General features: G+C 42.2%; 1 protein-coding gene across 2 annotated transcripts; it reads left to right on the top strand.

The window, feature by feature from the left end:
• The first annotated feature begins 41 nt into the window (after nt 1-41).
• On the top strand, nt 42-20,367 carry uba1 (ubiquitin-like modifier activating enzyme 1). 2 transcript variants are annotated; one of them, XM_079559179.1, is made up of 26 exons: nt 42-247; nt 3,144-3,260; nt 4,890-4,948; nt 5,020-5,188; nt 14,086-14,220; nt 14,292-14,398; nt 14,469-14,559; nt 14,631-14,763; nt 14,844-14,941; nt 15,017-15,163; nt 15,277-15,453; nt 15,621-15,725; nt 15,801-15,881; nt 15,950-16,102; nt 16,182-16,347; nt 16,432-16,628; nt 16,701-16,765; nt 16,840-17,035; nt 18,038-18,112; nt 18,192-18,381; nt 18,456-18,541; nt 18,614-18,706; nt 18,786-18,977; nt 19,192-19,293; nt 19,377-19,477; nt 19,550-20,367. In XM_079559179.1, the coding sequence occupies exons 2-26, from the start codon at nt 3,144-3,146 to the stop codon at nt 19,683-19,685; spliced, it is 3,171 nt and encodes a 1,056-aa protein (XP_079415305.1). In that variant the 5' UTR covers nt 42-247; the 3' UTR covers nt 19,686-20,367. The 2 variants fall into 2 exon arrangements, with proteins under 2 accessions (XP_079415305.1, XP_079415306.1); XM_079559180.1 differs by lacking the exon at nt 42-247 and adding an exon at nt 1,662-1,881.
• Nucleotides 20,368-20,448: the final 81 nt, after the last annotated feature.

Here is a 20,448-nt window from a genome sequence, read left to right as displayed (position 1 = left end):
GTACTGCCTGTAACGTGCACATGTTGCTGCTTTGCTTTGCTTTAACTGAAATAGAGTGAGGGGAAACGGTTGGGGAGCAGCCGGGCACTCAGGCAGTCGTCCAGCGCAGAAACTCTGAGAGCCCGCCAGCCTGACACACTTCACACTCTAACATCCTTACTGTAAAGTCCTACTAGCCTGTCTTTTTTGTGGTTTAAATACAACCAGTTTTAATACTACAGAAAAGGCCGGGTAAATATCGGATGTGGTAAGTTCTGCACACTTGTATCTGATATGGTCTAGTTCACGTTAGCTTGGGCTAGTTGGCTAAAGCTATCTGGCTAGCCGATAGAGCGGCACAAGAACGAAAAATTGGCTTGGAGGCTAACGTTTGATAGCCTATAAGCTAACTGCACGACAGCTAACAACTACGCAATCGTTTGATATGAAATTTTGATGGTGGTCGCCGTATCTGGAAAATATTCCCTAGTACGACATGACCAGCCATAGTCAGAAAAACACGTCCGCTTAACTTATAACGCAAACTGCCGATTGCACTTTTGGGGGGGCTTTAGGATCCTAAAAATATCAAATATACATCATAATTTTCTTCGTACCTCTTGTGCTAAATGGTTGCAAGCGTGAATGTACCGTTGAGAGATAATTGAAAACGGGGTGCACGAGATCCTTGTTTGATTTTATGCAACGAGGTCTGGTAAGGCTTTTTGTTATACACTAAGGTTATTATATTTATTGAATAACTGGTTGCACAGTGTATTGTGTATGTATAAATTTTCGATTTAGGGCTTGCTTTCTATTCTCGAGAAATGCTTTTTCACAAGACCCTGGGCTACTTTGCGTGGCTAGTATTGTGGAATATATTCAGTTTTGAGACAAGTGGTTCATGCGACATGTGTATATGCGGCCCACTCTTTTACAGAGCCTTTGTCAATTGGCAGGCACCCCCCTCCCCCAATACTCCTGCAAGGCATGCTCACCCCTAACCTCTGTATGACTGAGGGCCCAGACACTCAGCATCACAGATGGCAATATGTAATGTACTTGTTAATGACATATCAAGCGCTATTATTGAAATGGATGCACCGGCTCCATTTCAAATAGCTAGGTCAACACGTTTTCTTGCATTTTGCACCTTGTATGTTAATTTGAAAGTGGTGGTAAAAATGTCACAAACACTATCAAGTGCACTGAAAACTGATATTGCAGATAGACCAGGCCATCTAGCTTTAGGCTTTGTTTTCCTGTGTTACCCTTTTGTGTTCGTTCATACACGAGTTAATGTTTTGTACTTTAGTAATGTTATGATTTGTTTTTGTATCCAAATAGCCACCAAAAAGGATTTCTTTTCTTTCTTTCTTTTTTGCATTTAAGTATACGCTATATGTGCTTTTTTGGCTTCGACTCTGTTAGTGGCACTACCTTGAACATGACAAAGTAGCTGATGTGGGTTTAGTTTTGTATCTTCTAGCAACTCATTGTACAGTAGATCAGATCACGGCGTGTATGTTCTGGTTGCAGGGGCGGGACAAGTACGTTTAGCCTCTGTTTTGTCCAACCAGCAGAGGGTTGGCAGGGAAAGCATGCTTCACAGCGGCTCTTCCTTGTTGAATATTTCTGCCCCTGCGTCACTGTTCCCCCGCCTCTTTCTCCTCATCTGCCATTTTGGTTTTGTTCCCGTCTGCAGTCGCAAAGCCAGCAGCGCAATTACGGCGGAGAGGCACAAGTACATGGTGACTCGACATTAAACAGCGGATCACCCCAATCTCCGTTTGTGCAGGCTTTTAGCGTTTTCGTCGAAATATCCAGTCGTCTCAACGAATTTAGCGCAGCGACTGCCTGGGGAGCGGCTTCGGGTTTGTAAAGGACCGGGAAGGATTATTGGTAAGAATAGAGAAATCAATGAAGCACGAGTGTAATGGCTACATTTTCGCTTCCTTGATGTGTTTAATGGAGACCTGTAAAGTTTTGACTGGACTGCCGGAGGGTTTTAACGTAAAACCAGGGCGCAGCTATGCTTCTGTACCAAAATGAACGCGTTACCATATCTTCTAAGCAGGTAGAAAGGTTCAGTTGCTAGCTTGTAAAGTTGTTCCGCACAGGGCATTGCAGGCCTAGGCCGAGGGTGCTGCTAATGGATTGACTGGTAGTCTAGTGTTTGCCTGCTTGAGTTATTCATGTCCAATACGTTTTCTTGCCAAATCACTTTAACTGATTAGTAGCACAGCGACATCTTAAATGTTTTTCCCCCATGTCACTCGATACAGTGAGTCTGAATGTGAAAACATTAAAAGGCTTTGGTGGTAGCTGTCATTTTGAGTAATGTTACGACATGGGTGCTTTGCTGTATCATGCCGGATGCTTTCATTTTCCTTACGACGGATAAAGTCTCACTGTAATGAGACGTTTTATGTTTGATATTTGACTGATTTAGCATTTATTTTAGTGTCGTCGCCCGTATATATATATATCCGATGTCATTAAATTATCATGGTAATGTCTGACAAGAATCCGCACCGGTTCTTTGGCAGTTTTGGATGCGGAAATGGATGTCCCTACACTTGCACTATGCCGAGGTACTGCGGTCTGTTCCTCCCGCAGCATTAGAATATACATATAGTAACCATTGCATGAGTGTCAGTTGTTACACAGTGCATATGTACGTTCCTTTACACCGTTTTCCATTTTCTTGTGTCCACACCTGCCTCTGCTGTGATGTGAGGTTTTACTGCAATGGAGTTTTAATGATTCAGCTGTTTTTGTGCTGGGTTCATAAAAACAGGACCTTTAACAAAGGCAGTGCTTGAGTGAGCCCCTCTGTCTCTCACCATATAGAAGTACTTGTGATCAGGGGTTTCACTTTTTTTCTTAGTTTTTTATTTTATTTTTATTTTTTTCAGCAGCTTTGTTTTTGGCTCAAGGCCAGCCCAGCTGCTCCCTAGACTAGATCCTTTCATTCTGTAATGAAGCGGATTGGGCATTTGGCTTGGCTCTTCTGGGTAAACCTTAGTAGTAAATGTAAAGCAAACATTTCAGTAATGATTTCCCTTAACAGATTGTAAGGCGACGTGTGAATTGAAACAATATTGTCTAGTATATTGGCATGACCTGTGTTGATCTAAATGCGCTTGTCTGTGCATTTGCAGATGTCCAGCTCGCCGCTGTCCAAGAAGCGTCGCTTGTCAGGAACAGAGACGAAGACGGGATCCCACTGCTCCTCCTCTAACTCCGTCAGAACTGATCTGTCCCATACACCTGCTAACGTAAACAAGCTTTTCTTTAATTTACAAGCAGGGCTCGACATTAACGGTTGTCCGCTTGTCCGGGGCAAGTAAACTTTTTGTCCGGGCAAGTGCCTTGTTCTCTCTGGTTTCCCGATCGGGCAAGTGAAGTTTATTTAGGCCAGTCTGTTTTAACCAATAAGCAGTTCTATAGCCAATGTTATGGTTAATTATATTATGTCATAATACATTCAGAAGTGTGCGCAGCACAAAATTAATTGTTTGTTCTTCTCAGTGGATGAGTATTATTAATAAGGTATTGTTTGGCAGTAAAGCTTTAAAGGAATAGGCCACCGTTTTTATATACTAAGATATGTTCTTACCTCACTTTAGTCGAGTTAATATATCCCCGTCTGGTCATTGTCCGCGCGCTCTGTCACGCAAACGGAGCACATACGCAGCCTCTCCCATATGTGACATAGCTCCGAAAAAGCTCACGATAGAAGCTACCAAGCTCTTCCACGTGTTCCCTATTTAAATAAAGTTACGTGAAGTGTTTTCATGCGAAGTATATTTACACAGAAATGTAGCATGTCGATTTTATAAGCAAATAAAAAGGGGGACTATATTGTGAGGCGTAATGATACGAGGAGTAAAACGTCCGCGCAGTAACTCCTAAAGGTTATTGACGGAAGTGAGCGGGGGAAGTCTTTAGGAGTTACTACGCGGACGCTGTGCTCCTCGTATCATTACGCCTCACAATATAGTCCCCCTTTTTATTTGCTTATAAAATCGACACGTTACATTTCTGTGTAAATATACTTCGCTTGAAAACACTTCACGTAACTTTATTTAAATAGGTAACACGTGGAAGAGCTTGGTAGCTTCTATCGTGAGCTTTTTCGGAGCTATGTCACATATGGGAGAGGCTGCGTATGTGCTCCGTTTGCGTGACAGAGCGCGCGGACAATGACCAGACGGGGATATATTAACTCGACTAAAGTGAGGTAAGAACATATCTTAGTATATAAAAACGGTGGCCTATTCCTTTAAGAGTATAAACAAGTGGCTGTGACTTGCTAGTAAAGTGACAAGCAATTGCCAAGAAAGATTAATAAAGCTTTGATTGGGTAAACAAAATTACAAATGGAATAATACTATAAAATCCTGATATAACACAACAAGTTTGTATAAAAAATTAAAAAAATTACCGGACAAGTAGATTTTGTTGGGAAAGTAAATAATACCTGCCACTTAAGTATCTCAAAATGCTTAAAGCTGGGGGTTTTTTCCTACACAAAGTGTGACATTTTTGGATTAGGCCCAAACTTGTTTATAATTCTCACAATCCCTCCTGTGTGTCTGAATTATTTAAACAAACTGCTTATATGCATGTTTCAAGCCTGTGTGAAGCTTTGAGCAGTGGCAAAGTGAAGGGGGGGGACCACCCCCAAAATAAACGGCACAAATTTAGATTCTACTTCTATCTTCCATCGCTCAATAAAATATAAAAAAAAGACCATGCAACAAGGTCTGATTTTGCTGTGTTTACAACAAAGGCTGTGATGGTAGAAACAAATTTAATTTACAACAACAAAATGTTAATGTCAAGCCCTGACAAGTGTCAATGTTTTTGCATAGTACTGAAATGTACACTCATTTTCTTTTAAGGGCATGGCTAAAAATGGCAATGATGCTGAGATTGATGAGGGCCTGTACTCCAGACAACTGTAAGTCTTAAATATTTTTATCTTGCCCTTTTATAGCATTTTATTAACAATTCTTTTGTCCTCTTCTCTAGCTATGTGTTGGGCCATGAAGCAATGAAACGTATGCAGAACTCTAACGTTCTGGTTTCTGGTATGAGAGGCCTCGGCGTGGAGATAGCGAAGAACGTGATTCTGGGAGGTGTTCGAAGTGTCACTGTGCATGATGAAGGCGTCGCAGAATGGAGAGACCTGTCTTCGCAGGTAGATACTTTAAAAAAAAATGTTTTTTGTTTTTCTTGTAATGGTATTTGTGTTGTTTGACTTGCATTGGCAATACCGTGCCAGTTATTCATTCATTCTCAAAATCTGTTGCCAGCCCCCATTATCCTCCTCACCATAAGCTGACCCACATTTAACAGCATGTGGCCTCTCTGGGTTATTGTCATTGTAAAGCCAAATTATGTAATTTAGGACATGTCTTTGTTTGTTAATGATGTTTTGATTTTAACAGTTTGGATTTATAATTAATGCATTACAGTGGCCCAGTGGGTCTCAAAAGTGTAAAGTACCACCATGACCAAGTATCATCAGGACCAGGTCCAAAATGGGCCTAAATTACACGCTCTCGGCTAACCCGGGGTGCCCAAATTGTGGCACAGGGGCCAAATACAGCCCACAGCCTTCAGGCTTATTTTTAATTTGGCACACATTGCTAGAGGTGGTACTTTTTAGTGAATGATTATTATTAACACTAATTATTTATTTCATTCTGCTGCAAAGCTGGTTTTAAGATTCCATCCTAAATAAATCTGTGGGGTTCCCATCTGTTAGCCTCACGCTGTTCAATATGTGGCCATCAATGAAAAAACTTTGGACATCCTTATGCTTTTCTATTCATTTCCAATGGAGATTACATTGGAAATAGTTGTTTGTTTTTCTTCAAGATTGCGGTGAACTATGAATTTCTGGTAGATGATTGCTTACTCTGGGTTAAATGTGATTTTGTAAATATAACACTTTAAAAATGTACATTTGCTGTTATCTGGGTTTAGGTCTGAAATGTCAATTCTTTTTAAGACCAGCTCATCTAAAGTGTTGTTTGTAATTAATAATGCAGGAGTTTTATGTTTTGTGTAATGAGGCAGGGGTGCCCGGTGCGCAACACTTGGAAACGGCTGTTTTCAGTGCGGCTAACACTGTTAGCCATGATTAGCATTGCCTCGTCACGTTACTCTATGGGATCCTCTTTAGTTTTTGGAGGCAGCTGTCTCAGTCAGTCTCAGCATCGAGTTGGCTCTATCCTTAGCATCTTGCAGCTTACAGAGGTTATTACAAAAATATATGAAAATTTACATGGTTCAAGTATCCGTTTTCCCGTTTGAGCAGGGCATGGCAAGATGGGTACGGGGGTCTGGTGGTGCTCCACAGCAGCACAGACTCGTTTTGCATTTCCATTGCACACCAGAGTGGTACCATTCTGGCAACGATTGCTTTAACTTGAGTGAACTGGATATACTGTAGATCAGGGGTGGCCAACTAGTCAGAGACAAAGAGCCGAAATTTTCAACCTTGATCCTGTGAAGAGCCACAAAGGCACCGACCATTAGCGAGATCCCGGGGCGGTAGTTTATTGTGATTAAATAGAATGTGACCGTTTTATTTAATCACAATAAACTATAACTTTATGCCTGGCCTTTTTCTTTTTTTTAAATAATTGTGTTAGATTGAATGGTTTTACTCCTCACCAAGATTGAAATACATGTATATTAACTGAAATTTTGTGCTTTCTGCTCTGACTGAGACAGAAATAGATTTTTTTTTTTTTTTTTTTTTTTTTTTTAATGCTGGGGTGTGTTTGTATGTGGGGCCCTGCCCACTGAGCCCCCTTCTCTGATCCGCCCCTGGCCTGTGCGCTCAGTGCCTGCAGCTTGGTCCTGACTGGACTCTGCAGAGAACGCACTCTAGGCTGCACAAAGTTCATAAACTTTAATCAGGAGCCTCTGAACGTCTGAGATTCTGTTTTAAGTTGCATATGTTAGTTACTGTCACAAAGTCGATGACTTTGCGTATTTCCGCGTTACGATGTCGCGCGCTTCGCCTCATATTCTTCAAAAGAGCTCCGCTTTTTTCCAATTCCTAATTTTGATCTTTTTCTGTGAATATGAAGCCAAATTACATCAAATAAAGAGTAGCTGATCAGAAACCTGAAAAGCACAGAAGCTAATCCTCGTGCCACGATCTGCCTTCCTGTTGTTCAACCTACATCCCGCTTTGACTCGAAAAGGAGGGAGATACAGACTCTCATGTGTAGAGATGGAAACAGGGTCTGTAGGACTATGGTTGGATTTTTGGTCAAAGACTGTTAGTTTATGGGAAATATTCACCAATTATTTTGCAAAGAGCCACACTGTATTAAACATATCCAATCATGCAAAGAGCCGCACCCTGATTGGCCAAGAGCCGCATGCGGCTTGAGAGCCGCGTGTTGGCCACCCCTGCTGTAGATGGTGAACTCGGTATGTGTGTGGTGAGAAACTGGTGTTGAAGACAATTGTGTTGGTCGGCTAATTCAAGAGTCTGGCGCACTTGATTCTGCTGCTGTTTAATCACACTGTATGAAGTGTGATCTCGTAGCCATTTATTTGTAATAATAAATTGTAATTGATGAAGAAACAATCTATCTATTTAAATTTGAAAATTGAGGCAATATGTTGAAGACCCATATCCGACAGCAGTGTCTGTTCATTAACCTCATACCCTCTATTTATCTCACTTTTCCGAAAATAGTATTCCCATACTTTTCATAATTAAAAGCCTTATACAAGGTTTAAAATGCAAATTTTGTTCACAGCTGGGCTGTTGGGGCTTGTGGATGTTGTGGATGTGAAGTTTTGGAAGAAAATAATTGTGGGCAAGGAAAATTGTGGTCCATTCTCAACAAATTTGATTTCCGCCTAATAAAAACAGAAAAAAAGGAGCAAAACATCTTATTTTTACAGTAAACAAGCAAAGTTGCAACCTAAATTGTAAGTAAATCCTGTCATGAACATTTGGAGCAAAGTTGGTGCCTATTCAACAAAGAATTTTACAGTTTTACAGGCTTAGAATGTAAAAAAATCCAGGCGGAGACCAACTGTGCCATTTTGGCACAGTTTGGCACAGTTTGGCACAAAATTTGAAATATGGAATATCTCAATGAAAATGAAAATTTAGGATGCTTTTACATATTTGGTCATAAAAATGCTATTTTTTCCCCAAAAAAGTAAAGACAAAATTTATATATTTCAGCACACTTTATTTATAAAAACTATATATAGCAAAAACACACACAAATGTAATAAAAAGTAAAATAAAACAAAAAGTTCACCGAGCATCATGCCAGGCGACATAACAGTTTTTTTTGGCTGTCAGACACAGAGGTACCTGACACTTCCTGCAGTACACAGGGGTCTTTACTCGTTTGTCCCCTGCATCAAAGCATCTCTTGCAGTACTTTCTCTGGGCCGTGGCATCCTCCCCATAATACACTGGCATGCAGGTATTTGGCCTTTCCTCAGGGGTCTCCTCAGGGGTCTCCTCAGCATCTGCAAATTGGACCATTTCCACAAGCAGTTTCTCCCGGAACTTCTTTTGTGTGAGTGGTTTTGTCCCATCAGCCTTGAGTTCAACCAGGTCCGTGTGTATTATATGGGCATTTACCACTGCGATGTCCAGGAAGTGGTAAAAGAATGTTTTATACCACTTCATTGTCTTGTGGAGGACAGAGTAGTAGCCAATAAGGGCGTCAGATAAATCAACACCGCCCATCGACTTGTTGTAATCCACCACAGCATCGGGACAGGGCACTTGTGCGGTCTTCCATTGGCCTTGCTCCTTGACCTTTCGCTTGACCGATTTCCCACTGTATGCACCATGAACAGAGGTGCACATCGTGACCTCCCGTTTGTCCATCCACTTCACAAATAGCAGTGGGCCCTCTCGAATCCATCTTATTTCACCCCTCGCTGCTTTCTTTGGGAGGTCATTCAATGTAGTTTTGGGGAAACCAGAACGAGTTTTTCTTATTGTGCCACAGGCACCCGTTTTCTTCTTTGACAAGTCTTTGAACAGGGCTGGACTAGTGTAAAAATTGTCCACAAAAACGGTGTAGCCTGAGCCAAGTACGGGGAGTAACATCAGATCCATGACTGAGGTGTAACTTAGTCCATGTTCGGAAACAGTGTTGCTCTTGCCGGTGTATACAAAAAAGTTCCAAGTATATCCGTTTGTGGAGTCTGCCAGAACGTACAATTTATAACCCCATTTGGTCGGTTTGTCCTTGTGGTACTGTTTCATTCCACTTCGCGCTTTGGATGCAACCATACGCTCATCTATTGAAATGCACTTGTGCGGATGATAAAATGACTGACAAGCTGTTACAATGTCCGTGTAAAGTGGCTTGATTTTGAAAAGCCTGTCGTACTGCGGTGTGCCCTTCTTGCGCTCATTGTCCTCGTCTTCCAGGGGGTTGCTGAGGTGCAGTGACCACATGATGGCTAAAAACCGGTCCCGGGACATTTTGTTCCTTGGGAATGGGAAACCATATGGGAAATCTGTCCTCCAATAATCGTGTCTTGCGGTTGCGCTGACAAGTCCAGTGAACAGCAGTATAGACAGGACAATGTAAAACTCCCTCAAAGTCAATGGAGTCCATTTGTATTTTTTTCCTGCCTCCTTTTGCCTTTCAGCATGAATGTTTGTGTTTCCAATAATTGTTTTCACCGTGGCACTGGCAAAAAACAGCTGGAAAAGCTGCAGGACTGTCCATGAAGCGTCTTTGTCCAAAACAGGCCCTGTGTCTCTCGCTGGAACAAAACGGCGTGGATTGGGTGCAGTGTCCTCCTCATCACGATTTTTCCACCGATCACTAGGAGCAGATACTGTGGCAGCAGGACCTGTTCTCTTCCTCCCCGTCTTGCTCTTGGAGAGTGCCTTTCGGGGCCTGACAGTGGCTTCCTTGGAGGGGGGGGCAGACACACTTTGTGTATTTGAAGGAGCACTGAAAAACAAAAGGCAGACAGTCACTAATTTGCATCTGTATGCAATCAGTTGCAGGCAGCTTTTCCAACGCTTACCTCTGCTCTGCGGACGACAGCCTTTTGGACTTTCTTGACACTGGGGCAGAGGGCGGCTGGTACTCCTCATCCTCATCTTCATCTTCCTCTTCTTCCTCTTCTTCCTCCTCCTCCTCCTCCTCCTCCTCCCCACCACCACTGCTGTGAGAGGAACTCACACCTTGCCCAGTTGAAGGTGTGAATGTGTCTGGAGCCATACTGCAGCAGGAAGACAGACAGTCACTAATTTGCAAACAGTCTATTGTATACTGTAACAACAACAATGTCAATAATCACCTCTGCCTTTTGGACAATACACGTCTCGCCCTTTTGTGCACTGCTCCTTCCTGAGGTGTTGACTGTAGAGATGGCAGACTTTCTTTTCCAGCACTGCAAAATGCACACGTTATAGACAATGACTCATTTGCAATGTGTGAGTTTATGCTAAGTACTACAAAACAAATTAGACCCTCACCTTGTCGAAGCAGCCAGGTCCATCTGCACTCCAGATGGACCTGGCTGTGGTGATAAAGGTCTGCTTGGCACACCAGACTCTTGTTTGCCATCATCATCACTGCTGAGGAATAAATAATACAAAAATATATGTTCAGATATATAATAAATAATAATAATAAATAATAAAATATAAATATAAATAATAACACAAATAGCACTTTACAAATCATGCATGACAAACTAGTACTCCCACAAAATAGCAATACACTTGTCTGTGCATTTTGTTCTGTCAGTAAAATTTATACTAAAAGAAGAAAACAATTACCTCTCATCTGGTGGATACTCGTAATTTGAACCGCTGGCTGGCTCCAACAGGTCGGACTCGTCAGAAGACGAATCATCAAAAGTATGTTCAAACTCCATCTCACCAAGAACAATAGCCCGTGTCTCCTCAGCCGTGTACACCCTCTTTTTCCCTCTAGAAGCCATGGTGTGGTGATAAAATGTAAAAAAATCTGTTCGAAAATACTCTTCTGCCGCTTCCCCGTGCGTCATGCGCTCTGCGCGTAAAGAGTGGACTGAACTGGCCTCTTTACGCAGCCTGCTAACACTGCGAAATTTCAACCAATCACGGACGTCGATATGTCCCCTGAAAGCAGACGTTCGTCTGCACCCAATGAGATCACCCATGCTGTGACGGACAGCAGCTTTGGCGAATTACAGGTGAGCAAACATAGACACAGCGAGAGCTAGTGTGAGTCACAGTTTTAGCGCGTTGGCTCGCTGTGCCATTTTGACGGGGGCTAGCAGACCCAACATGGCGTCCATGAAACAGTGTTTTCACGGAGAGCACCCGGAGTACAGGCTTGGGAGTAAAAGTTTTACCGCGGACGAAAAACAGCCAAAGTAAGTCAGCAATTGCATGTTTTATTTTCTTTTGCTGGTGGATTTTCTGCAGTTTGATGTGGGCTCTGCTGAAAACGTTTAGTGCTGTGCTAACAAGCTTTACACCTATCGATTCAGTGAGTTGTTAGCTTTCGTTTGCTGTATAGCTTTGTGTGCTGCTGTTCGTATTGTGGGATGTCAGCCCTCAGATATTAGTACTTGGTCAAAAGGTGCGTTCTAGCCATGTGTGTGCTTTATTGCCTGGGGTTTGAGCGGTGTTAGATTGATTTGAGTTTGAAGTGGATACTTTTGTAGAGGCGTCTCTGCTCGACATTTTGACGTATGATAAGCGTGTGTGGGTGGAAGCGGTAGCAAGATACGAGCGTTACATTGTACCACCAGGGGGCTAGCCCCCGCGGGCGGGGGCTATAGGTCTTGTGGAGTTAAGGCATTAAATGACTAGTGTAAAACTGTTCAAATTCAAACTTTGACGCTTCTAAATAAACAAGGAACTGAAGTTGTTTGGTTCCCGTTACACGTGGCCTACTCTCTGGTCTAACACACACCTGTGTAGTCTGTAGTGAATCTGACTCCCTGTGAAGGGGCTGATGAGATGCTTTTCCCTCCAATGGGACATGCACTGAACACCCCCAGAGGGAGATAGCAGACACCATCCATGAGTCTGTTGTCTATCCAGATCATTGTTGAACTTTTCACTCTTAAACAATGCAAGTTGGTCGTTTTTATACTCACTACTGCCACCTCAGGTCTTACACAGAATTGCAGGTTGTATATTAAGCTCATGCATGACGGCACTTCGGACCTGAAATAGCAACTTTTTCAGTGACAGTGCAGGATTTTAGATGCAGTTGTGGTGATTAGGTTTGGGATCATTCTACACATTAGGACATGCCTGGAACATGTAGGGGGAGTAAAATACTTAGTTTAAACATTTTTAAACTCCGTACAGTCGCTTTAAGTACCACCAAAGAAAGAAAATGCTGCTCTCTTGGTACCACTAGAAATCATCCTGGTTTATAATAGGACAATACCTAAAGCGGTGTCCAGACTCCACGCTTTTGGAGCGTCAAAAACGCGACCAAAGCCCCTAGTTGGACATTTGTGCTTATTGAAGACAGACGCTTGTCACTGAGCGTCAAGACGATCTGGAGGCACGTCAGCTCAGAATGTGTTCTGAAGCGTAGCCGCATCTTGGAAAGAGCTCTTGCTTGAAAAATAACTGCTGTTTTGGGGCTAACTAGTCCCTCTTTGCTACTGCCATGTCTTATGGATCGTTAACTATACCCCCTACGTCAGGATCTCACCAATATTTTAGCCTATATCCGGCCCATATGCTTGAATAGAGGGACATTTGTGCCGGTGGCTAGGCATAGCTTGCAATAAACCACAAATGTGTCGAGCCCGGCTCAGTGTGTAATCATCATAAAGGCTGTTTTATGTAGTTGCCGGCTTTATTGACGTTATTGGTGCATAATACTTATTTTCACGGGATCAATGTGAGCTAGCTGTTTACTGCTAAGCAGCTAACTCCGAGAGAAAACCAATCAAAAAAATAAAATGTGAGCACTGAGCAATAAACTTCAAAATCAACAAGCCCGGCTCAGTGTGTGATCATTGTTAAATGGATGCTTTATGTCGATGGTGGCTTAATTGACTTTATTCATGCATATTTCTCATTGACCAGAGCTTTAGCTTGTAGCATTAGCTTTCGCCGGAGGGAATGTTCAGGGCATCATCAAGGCCCAAACACATTCCCAGTGCAGATCCAGCCACTGAAATACATTTTTCTTGTCACTTTTTTTTGTTTAGGTAAAAGACACACATCCGTGTTTCTTTTACCTAAAGTCCCAGTGCTGCTGTAGCTCGCGTTCACAGCAAGATAGAGCTGGGCAATTTGTATTTTTTTTTGTAATACAAAAAACTCCATTTACGGTTTTCGATTGATCTTGATGCTTTCGGCGCGTTGCGCCATAACTAAAAAAAAAAATCATATACCGTATTTTTTGCACCATTTGGTGTTTGTTTTTCATAAATAAGGCACACAAGGCACATTAATTATTGCTGATTTACCTGTAAACAAAGGCACGATGCTGTATAAATGAAATTGATACATAGGGCGCACCGGGATATAATAATAATAATGCATTGGTTTTATATAGCGCTTTTCTGGACACTCAAAGACGCTTTAAATTGCGCTATTCATTCACTCCATACTCAGTGGTGGTAAGCGACTATTGTAGCCACAGCTGCCCTGGGGTAGACTGACGGAAGCGAGGCAACCAGTCTGCGCCATCGGCCCCTCCGACCACCACCACTCACTCACTCACGCATTACATTCGCTATGCTTCCTGGTGTTACCAAACGGTCTCCCATCCAAGTACCGACCAGGCCCTTCCCTGCTTAGCTTCCAAGGTCTGACGGGATTGGGCAGAGCATAGGCGGTATGGCCCACTGGACCATAAGGCGCACTGTTAAAATTAAAGGCTGTTATGTGCGTCTTATAGTGCGAAAAATACGGTACATCAGATCTGACTTGGTAGTTGGCTCAAACCCCTAACTTTTGCGTTGTAATTATCTGTACTATTGTTTATGCATGAGTATTGTGTTTTTGTGCTACTGTTTGTTTATCCAAATGGTATTCTCCCAACATAAAATCTGAAAATTCTGGGATTAACTTGCTCTACCACTTTTTATTGTTTCTAGTTCTACCTTCGAGAAGAGGACCTTGGAAAGAACAGGGCAGAAGTCAGTCAGCCTCGTTTGGCTGAGCTCAATAACTACGTCCCCGTCTCTTCCCACACAGGAGCTCTTACTGAGGACTTTCTGACCAAATTCCAGGTAAAACCAACTCTATACCATATCCATCTTTCATTTGCTTTTTGAAAATGATCAATTCTTTTTTGTTATAGGTGGTGGTTTTGACTGTCTCCTCCTTAGAGGAACAGCAACGTCTGGGCGAGTTTTGTCACAGCAAAGGTATCAAGTTTATTGTTGCGGACACACGTGGCCTTTTTGGGTAAGCTTCAGTGCTTTGAAAAACTGTTTATTTTAAATGATGTATTACTCAAAATAATCTGTCTTTGCAGTCAGCTCTTCTGTGACTTCAGTGATGACATGATAGTGTATGACACAAATGGGGAGCAGCCATTGAGTGCAATGATTTCCATGATCACAAAGGTTAGCAAGTTGTGCTTTAACCACTCAGATACCAATGTCACCTCCAAAGGTTAAATAGCTGTGTCATACAGGATGGTCAGGGAGTGGTGACCTGTCTGGACGAGGCTCGTCATGGTTTTGAGAGTGGCGACTATGTGACTTTTACTGAAATTCAGGGTATGACAGAGCTCAACGGATGCCAGCCCGTTGAAATCAAAGTTCTTGGTAGGACCTTTTTTTAGAATACTCATTTAGGTATAAATATATATATATATTTTTGATAAATCTTTTTACTTTTTGTGCAGGTCCGTACACCTTTGGTATCTGTGATACCACAGGGTTTTCAGACTATGTAAGAGGAGGCATAGTCTCTCAGGTCAAAATGCCCAAGAAGATTTCTTTTGTAAGTGTTCATTTCATGTAGCATTTTTTTTTCCCAGTGTAATGGACATTAATTTTACACTTGGGTTTCCTACAGAAATCTATTACATCGTCATTGGCTGAGCCAGAGTTTGTGATGACAGACTTCGCTAAATTTGAGCGCCCAGGACAAGTGCACATTGGCTTTCAGGCCCTTCATGCTTTTCAGGAAAAACATGGTCGTCATCCAATTCCTTGGAATCGGGTTAGTAACACTGTCATTTTAAGATCTATCCACCACCAAACATTTGTCTTTGAAGTAGGTGTTTAATTAATTTATGTGCCTTGTATTTGATCCAAATGCTTTTCTTTGTTCAGGCTGATGGGGAAGAGTTCTTGGCTCTGACCACAGAGATAAACTCTGCGCTGACAGGGTCAGCCAAGGTGGAAGAGCTGGATGAGGCTCTCATTAAAAAGCTATCGTATGTGGCTGCTGGAGACTTGGCCCCTGTCAATGCCTTCATCGGGGGTCTGGCTGCTCAGGAAGTAATGAAGGTCAGTGACTGACCCCTCATATCTCAACCAGTGCCTTCTATAAAAAAAGGCTTGCTTGAATTCATCAATAGCCCTGTACAATTTTTATGCAAACTGCCGCAATCTGGTGGCATAATACACCTAAAGTTTAATTTGTTTTTTTTCCCCCTCATGTCTCATTTGTTTAGGCATGCACAGGAAAGTTCATGCCAATAATGCAGTGGTTGTACTTTGATGCCCTGGAGTGCCTGTCTGAAGAGGGAGTGCCACTCACGGAGGAGGAGTGCGCACCTGTAAGCAGAAATAAAGTTCAAAACTGTAAGTCCAGCTCACAATGCCAAAAAACTTAAATGATGATGTAATTGCAGAAAAACTGTCGCTACGATGGACAGATTGCCGTTTTTGGCACAAAGCTGCAGGACACTCTTGGCAAACAGCGTTACTTCCTGGTAGGCCTCAGCTGTTGAACATTTATTTTTGGTAAAAGGTTTCCCTATTAGTCATTGTGTAATATTAGGTTGGAGCTGGTGCCATTGGCTGTGAGTTATTGAAAAACTTCGCCATGATTGGACTTGCTGGTGGAGAAGGAGAGGTCATTGTGACAGACATGGATACCATTGAAAAATCCAACTTGAACAGACAGTTCCTCTTCAGACCCTCAGATGTTACCGTATGTCCACAGTTTGAATTAAGACAGTTTTTTTTTGTGGCGGACAATTATTCAAGAGCACTCCATTTCCATGTTACAGAAAATGAAGAGTGACACAGCAGCTGCAGCTGTGAAGCAAATGAACCCCTCCATCAGAATTACAGGTCATCAGAACAGAGTGGGCCCAGACACTGAGAGAGTCTATGACGATGACTTCTTTGAGAGTTTGGACGGAGTCACCAATGCACTTGATAACGTTGATGCCCGTAAGTGATTTCAATTTTTAACATGACTTCAATGTAAAGGCAAATTTTTCGGTTAAATTGTTTGTATTCTTGATATTTGTACAGGTATGTATATGGACAGAAGATGTGTTTACTATCGTAAGCCCTTGCTTGAATCTGGGACTTTGGGCACTAAAGGCAATGTCCAAGTTGTCATCCCATTCCTCACTGAGTCATACAGTTCCAGTCAGGATCCACCGGAAAAGTCCATCCCCATCTGTACTCTCAAGAATTTTCCTAATGCTATTGAACACACACTACAGGTGAGAAAACGTGTGCATAAGCTGGTAGAATAATTATTCAGGCATTTGTAACATTTGCTCTTCTCCTGTTAGTGGGCACGTGATGAGTTTGAAGGCTTGTTTAAGCAACCATCAGAAAACGCCATGCAGTACCTCACGTATGTGGCTTGATTTTACATGTAGACGGTTATGTCGCCTCCTGGTTTGCTTACCAATCTGTTTTCTTCCTTAGGGATCCCAAGTTCATGGAGCGCACTCTCAAGCTTCCTGGTGCTCAGCCTGTAGAGGTGCTGGATGCTGTTTATAAGACCCTTGTCACCGACAGACCCCACAGCTGGACCACCTGTGTGGCCTGGGCACGCAACCACTGGCAGTGTCAGTACAGTAACAACATCCGCCAACTGCTGCACAACTTCCCTCCGGATCAGGTACATGTTCCCTCTATGTTTAAAATCAAAGCCAAGCATTTCACTTCATCTCCTGTGATGATTCAGCCATGCTAATACTGATGCAACCTGGGTGTAAATGAGTTCAACTCACTTTCTCACATTGATTGGTTCAGTGTGTGCTGAGGGGATAAAATGTCGGGCCTTGTGGGAGTGATATGCAGTCTGTCATTTTGAAGGGTGAAGGTTGGAGGGAAAAACAGCGGCTTTTGTTTATCAGGATTTTATGATATCATTTAACAACTTGGATAGAGTTGTATTTAAAAATCTTTATTGTTTGTATAGTGTTCAATTTTGAAGTGTTGCGTTCAGAGCAAACCACTAGATCCTTGTTTGTCCGACATCAGTCATTTGCAGAGACTGGTTAACCCAGTGAGACGCTCAAACAAATTCACAACTTAAAACTTAAATAATGCGCAAGCAGATGCAAATCTACAATATTACCACTGTTTTAATGAGCGTTTAGCATTTCTCTCCACGTGTCTGTATGTGCCCGCTTTCCCCCATCAACCAAAATCATGCCAAATAGATGAATCTTCCAGCCAAGTGATTCTTCTGATCACTTGGCTGGAAGTGATCAGTGCTCCACATCTGGAGTTGGGTCCGTGGCACTGCAGTATGGTCACCTGCTGTTCCTTTTACGTGTTGCCCGAAGATCGGGAACCTTATTTTCATTTAGTGTAGTAAGTCCAAACTCTTAAAATCGTAGCAAAACTTACCAAAGCTGAATCCAACCTTCTCAGAGATGAATAAAAAAAAAAATATATGGTGTCTTCTTTGGTGCTCTTTTTGATATAAAGAAATTTGCTAAAATAATTATTCTTTGCGTTAGAAGTATGAAAAGCTGACAACTTAACTCAAACATTACCCCTGGACAGACCCATCAAAATGACAGATGGTGTAACCTTTCTATCCGGGAAAAAAAGAAAAGGAAAAAAAGGACTGCATTACAATTTACATTATGAACATGCATTTCTGTTTCAGCTTACTAGCTCTGGTGCCCCTTTCTGGTCTGGACCAAAGAGATGCCCACATCCTTTAGAGTTTAGCACTAGTAATGTAAGTTTGCATTTATATTTTTGAATCCAGCTACATTGTCATCATTCCAAGGAACAATCAAATGTGTCTTTTTTCCTAGGATCTCCACGTGGACTATGTATTGGCAGGAGCAAACCTCTATGCTCAAACATATGGGATCCAGGGCAGCACTGATCGGGCAGGTGTTATCAAAATCCTGCAGGATGTCAAGGTGCCAGTCTTCATGCCACGATCAGGGGTAAAAATTCATGTTTCCGACCAGGAACTGCAGAATAGCAATTCATCTGTTGGTAAGACCAAAATTGGTAAAGGACCCGTCTCCACTTATTTTGGATTGTTTTCTAACATTTAATCATTGCTTTAGATGACTCAAGATTAGAGGAGTTGAAAGTCCAATTGCCAAGCCCGGACAGTAACCAAATAAAGCTGTGTTCTATTGACTTCGAGAAGGTTCATATTTTATTTAAACAATTATGTGTATTATTGACTTGTGTTGGGTCTCATATGTTGTTTTTTTCTCAGGATGATGACACAAACTTCCACATGGACTTCATTGTTGCAGCATCAAATCTGAGAGCAGAAAACTATGACATTCCTCCCGCTGACAGGCACAAGGTGAGGCTCGTATGAACGAAAACATTAATGGATTAATGGTTTACCCTCAGTTTTAAATTTTACTTTTATTATTCTTCAGAGTAAATTAATTGCAGGCAAGATCATTCCTGCGATTGCCACGACAACTGCTGCAGTTGTAGGTCTGGTGTGCCTGGAGCTGCTCAAGATTGTCCAAGGACACAAGAAGCTGGAGTCCTTTAAAAATGGGTTCATGAACTTGGCCTTGCCATTCTTTGGTTTCTCGGAGCCAATTGCTGCTCCCAAACACAAGGTAAAAGTGAACACTTCTCACTTCAGTTCAGAAACATAATACTACAGCAAATTAAAGGAAACCAGTGATGTGTAGCCATGTTAATACTGAGACTACAGCTTGTCTGGGTGTAAATGAATTCAGCTAATTTTGTCACTGATAAGATTGTGTGCTGAGGAGTGCAGATGTGATTTGTGGAGGATATATAGTTTGAATCTCATTGTTTTTCTTGTAGTACTATGAAATCGACTGGTCGTTGTGGGATCGCTTTGAGGTCACAGGGCTGCAGGCAAATGGAGAGGAGATGACACTCCGACAGTTCTTGGACTATTTCAAAGTATGTTCATGGTCAGATTATCCAACAAATTATCAGTTTTTCTGTGTTTCGACCATCTTTAATAATCTCATTATTCTTTTTAGAATGAGCACAAGTTAGAAATCACCATGCTTTCTCAGGGAGTGTCTATGCTCTATTCCTTCTTCATGCCTGCTGCCAAACTCAAAGAGAGACTGGACCTACCGTAAGTATTACACTTGAAACATTTTACACAACTTTTAAGAATTCAGAAGTAAGTGTATTTTTGTCTTTCTAGGATGACCGAGATTGTGACTAAAGTGTCTAAGAAGAAACTGGGGAAGCATGTGAAAGCGCTGGTATTTGAGCTATGCTGTAACGACCTGACGGATGAGGACGTCGAGGTGCCCTATGTGAGATACACCATCCGCTGATGCCTCCGCAGGGCGTTCCCGGGGAAAAATGGGTGTCTGGGTGGGAGGGCAGATCCGCGTCGGCTCGGGGATCAAATCAGTTTTTTGGCCTGTGTTGTACGAACCGGTGCCTGAGTGTACATAGCCCCAGTCCAGCTGACTCCAGGATATGTTTTTGTGTGGTGGCCCATACCAATAGGGTCACTTAAAGAAGTGGTAATGTGTACTGGACTTAAACAGCTGACATTTGAGAGATGGTCCTTGAACCCTAACAAGCCTATAGCACCTGCAATTAATATCCAACTCTTATCTTTTTCTACCTGCTCTCCTTCCTACATTACCTGTTGGAAATTGCCCCGCAGCTATTGTCACGGCCAAGATACTCATGTCAAAATACTGAAACACAAAAGTGAATCCTGTTCTACAACTCAATGGCTCCCTTTTATCCACCTCCTCAGCATTGGTTCTGTGGCACTGGCAGGGCTTTTGCACAAACTCCCCACAGTTAAATTTCCTGTTTTTGTTTTGCTTTTTTCTTTTCTATATTTTGAGGGTGGAGGCATGGTTGTGGTGCACACCTTGTAGATCATAAACTTTCTACTTTTAACTCCAAACGACAAAGTGTATAAGCAAGGCAATGTGATGTGTCTTGAAATCGGAGCACTTAGTGTGATAGTGAAAATAAATAAACATGTAAAACTGCCCTGGTTTTGTGTGACTTTATTTCCATACGTGACTTCGTTTTTTTTTTTTTTACCTCACCTATATTGTAGTGCACCATAAA

The sequence above is a fragment of the Gobius niger genome, assembly GCF_951799975.1.
Source record: "Gobius niger genome assembly, chromosome: 6".
NCBI lineage: Eukaryota > Metazoa > Chordata > Actinopteri > Gobiiformes > Gobiidae > Gobius > Gobius niger.
This window is presented reverse-complemented; position numbering and strand designations above follow the sequence as displayed.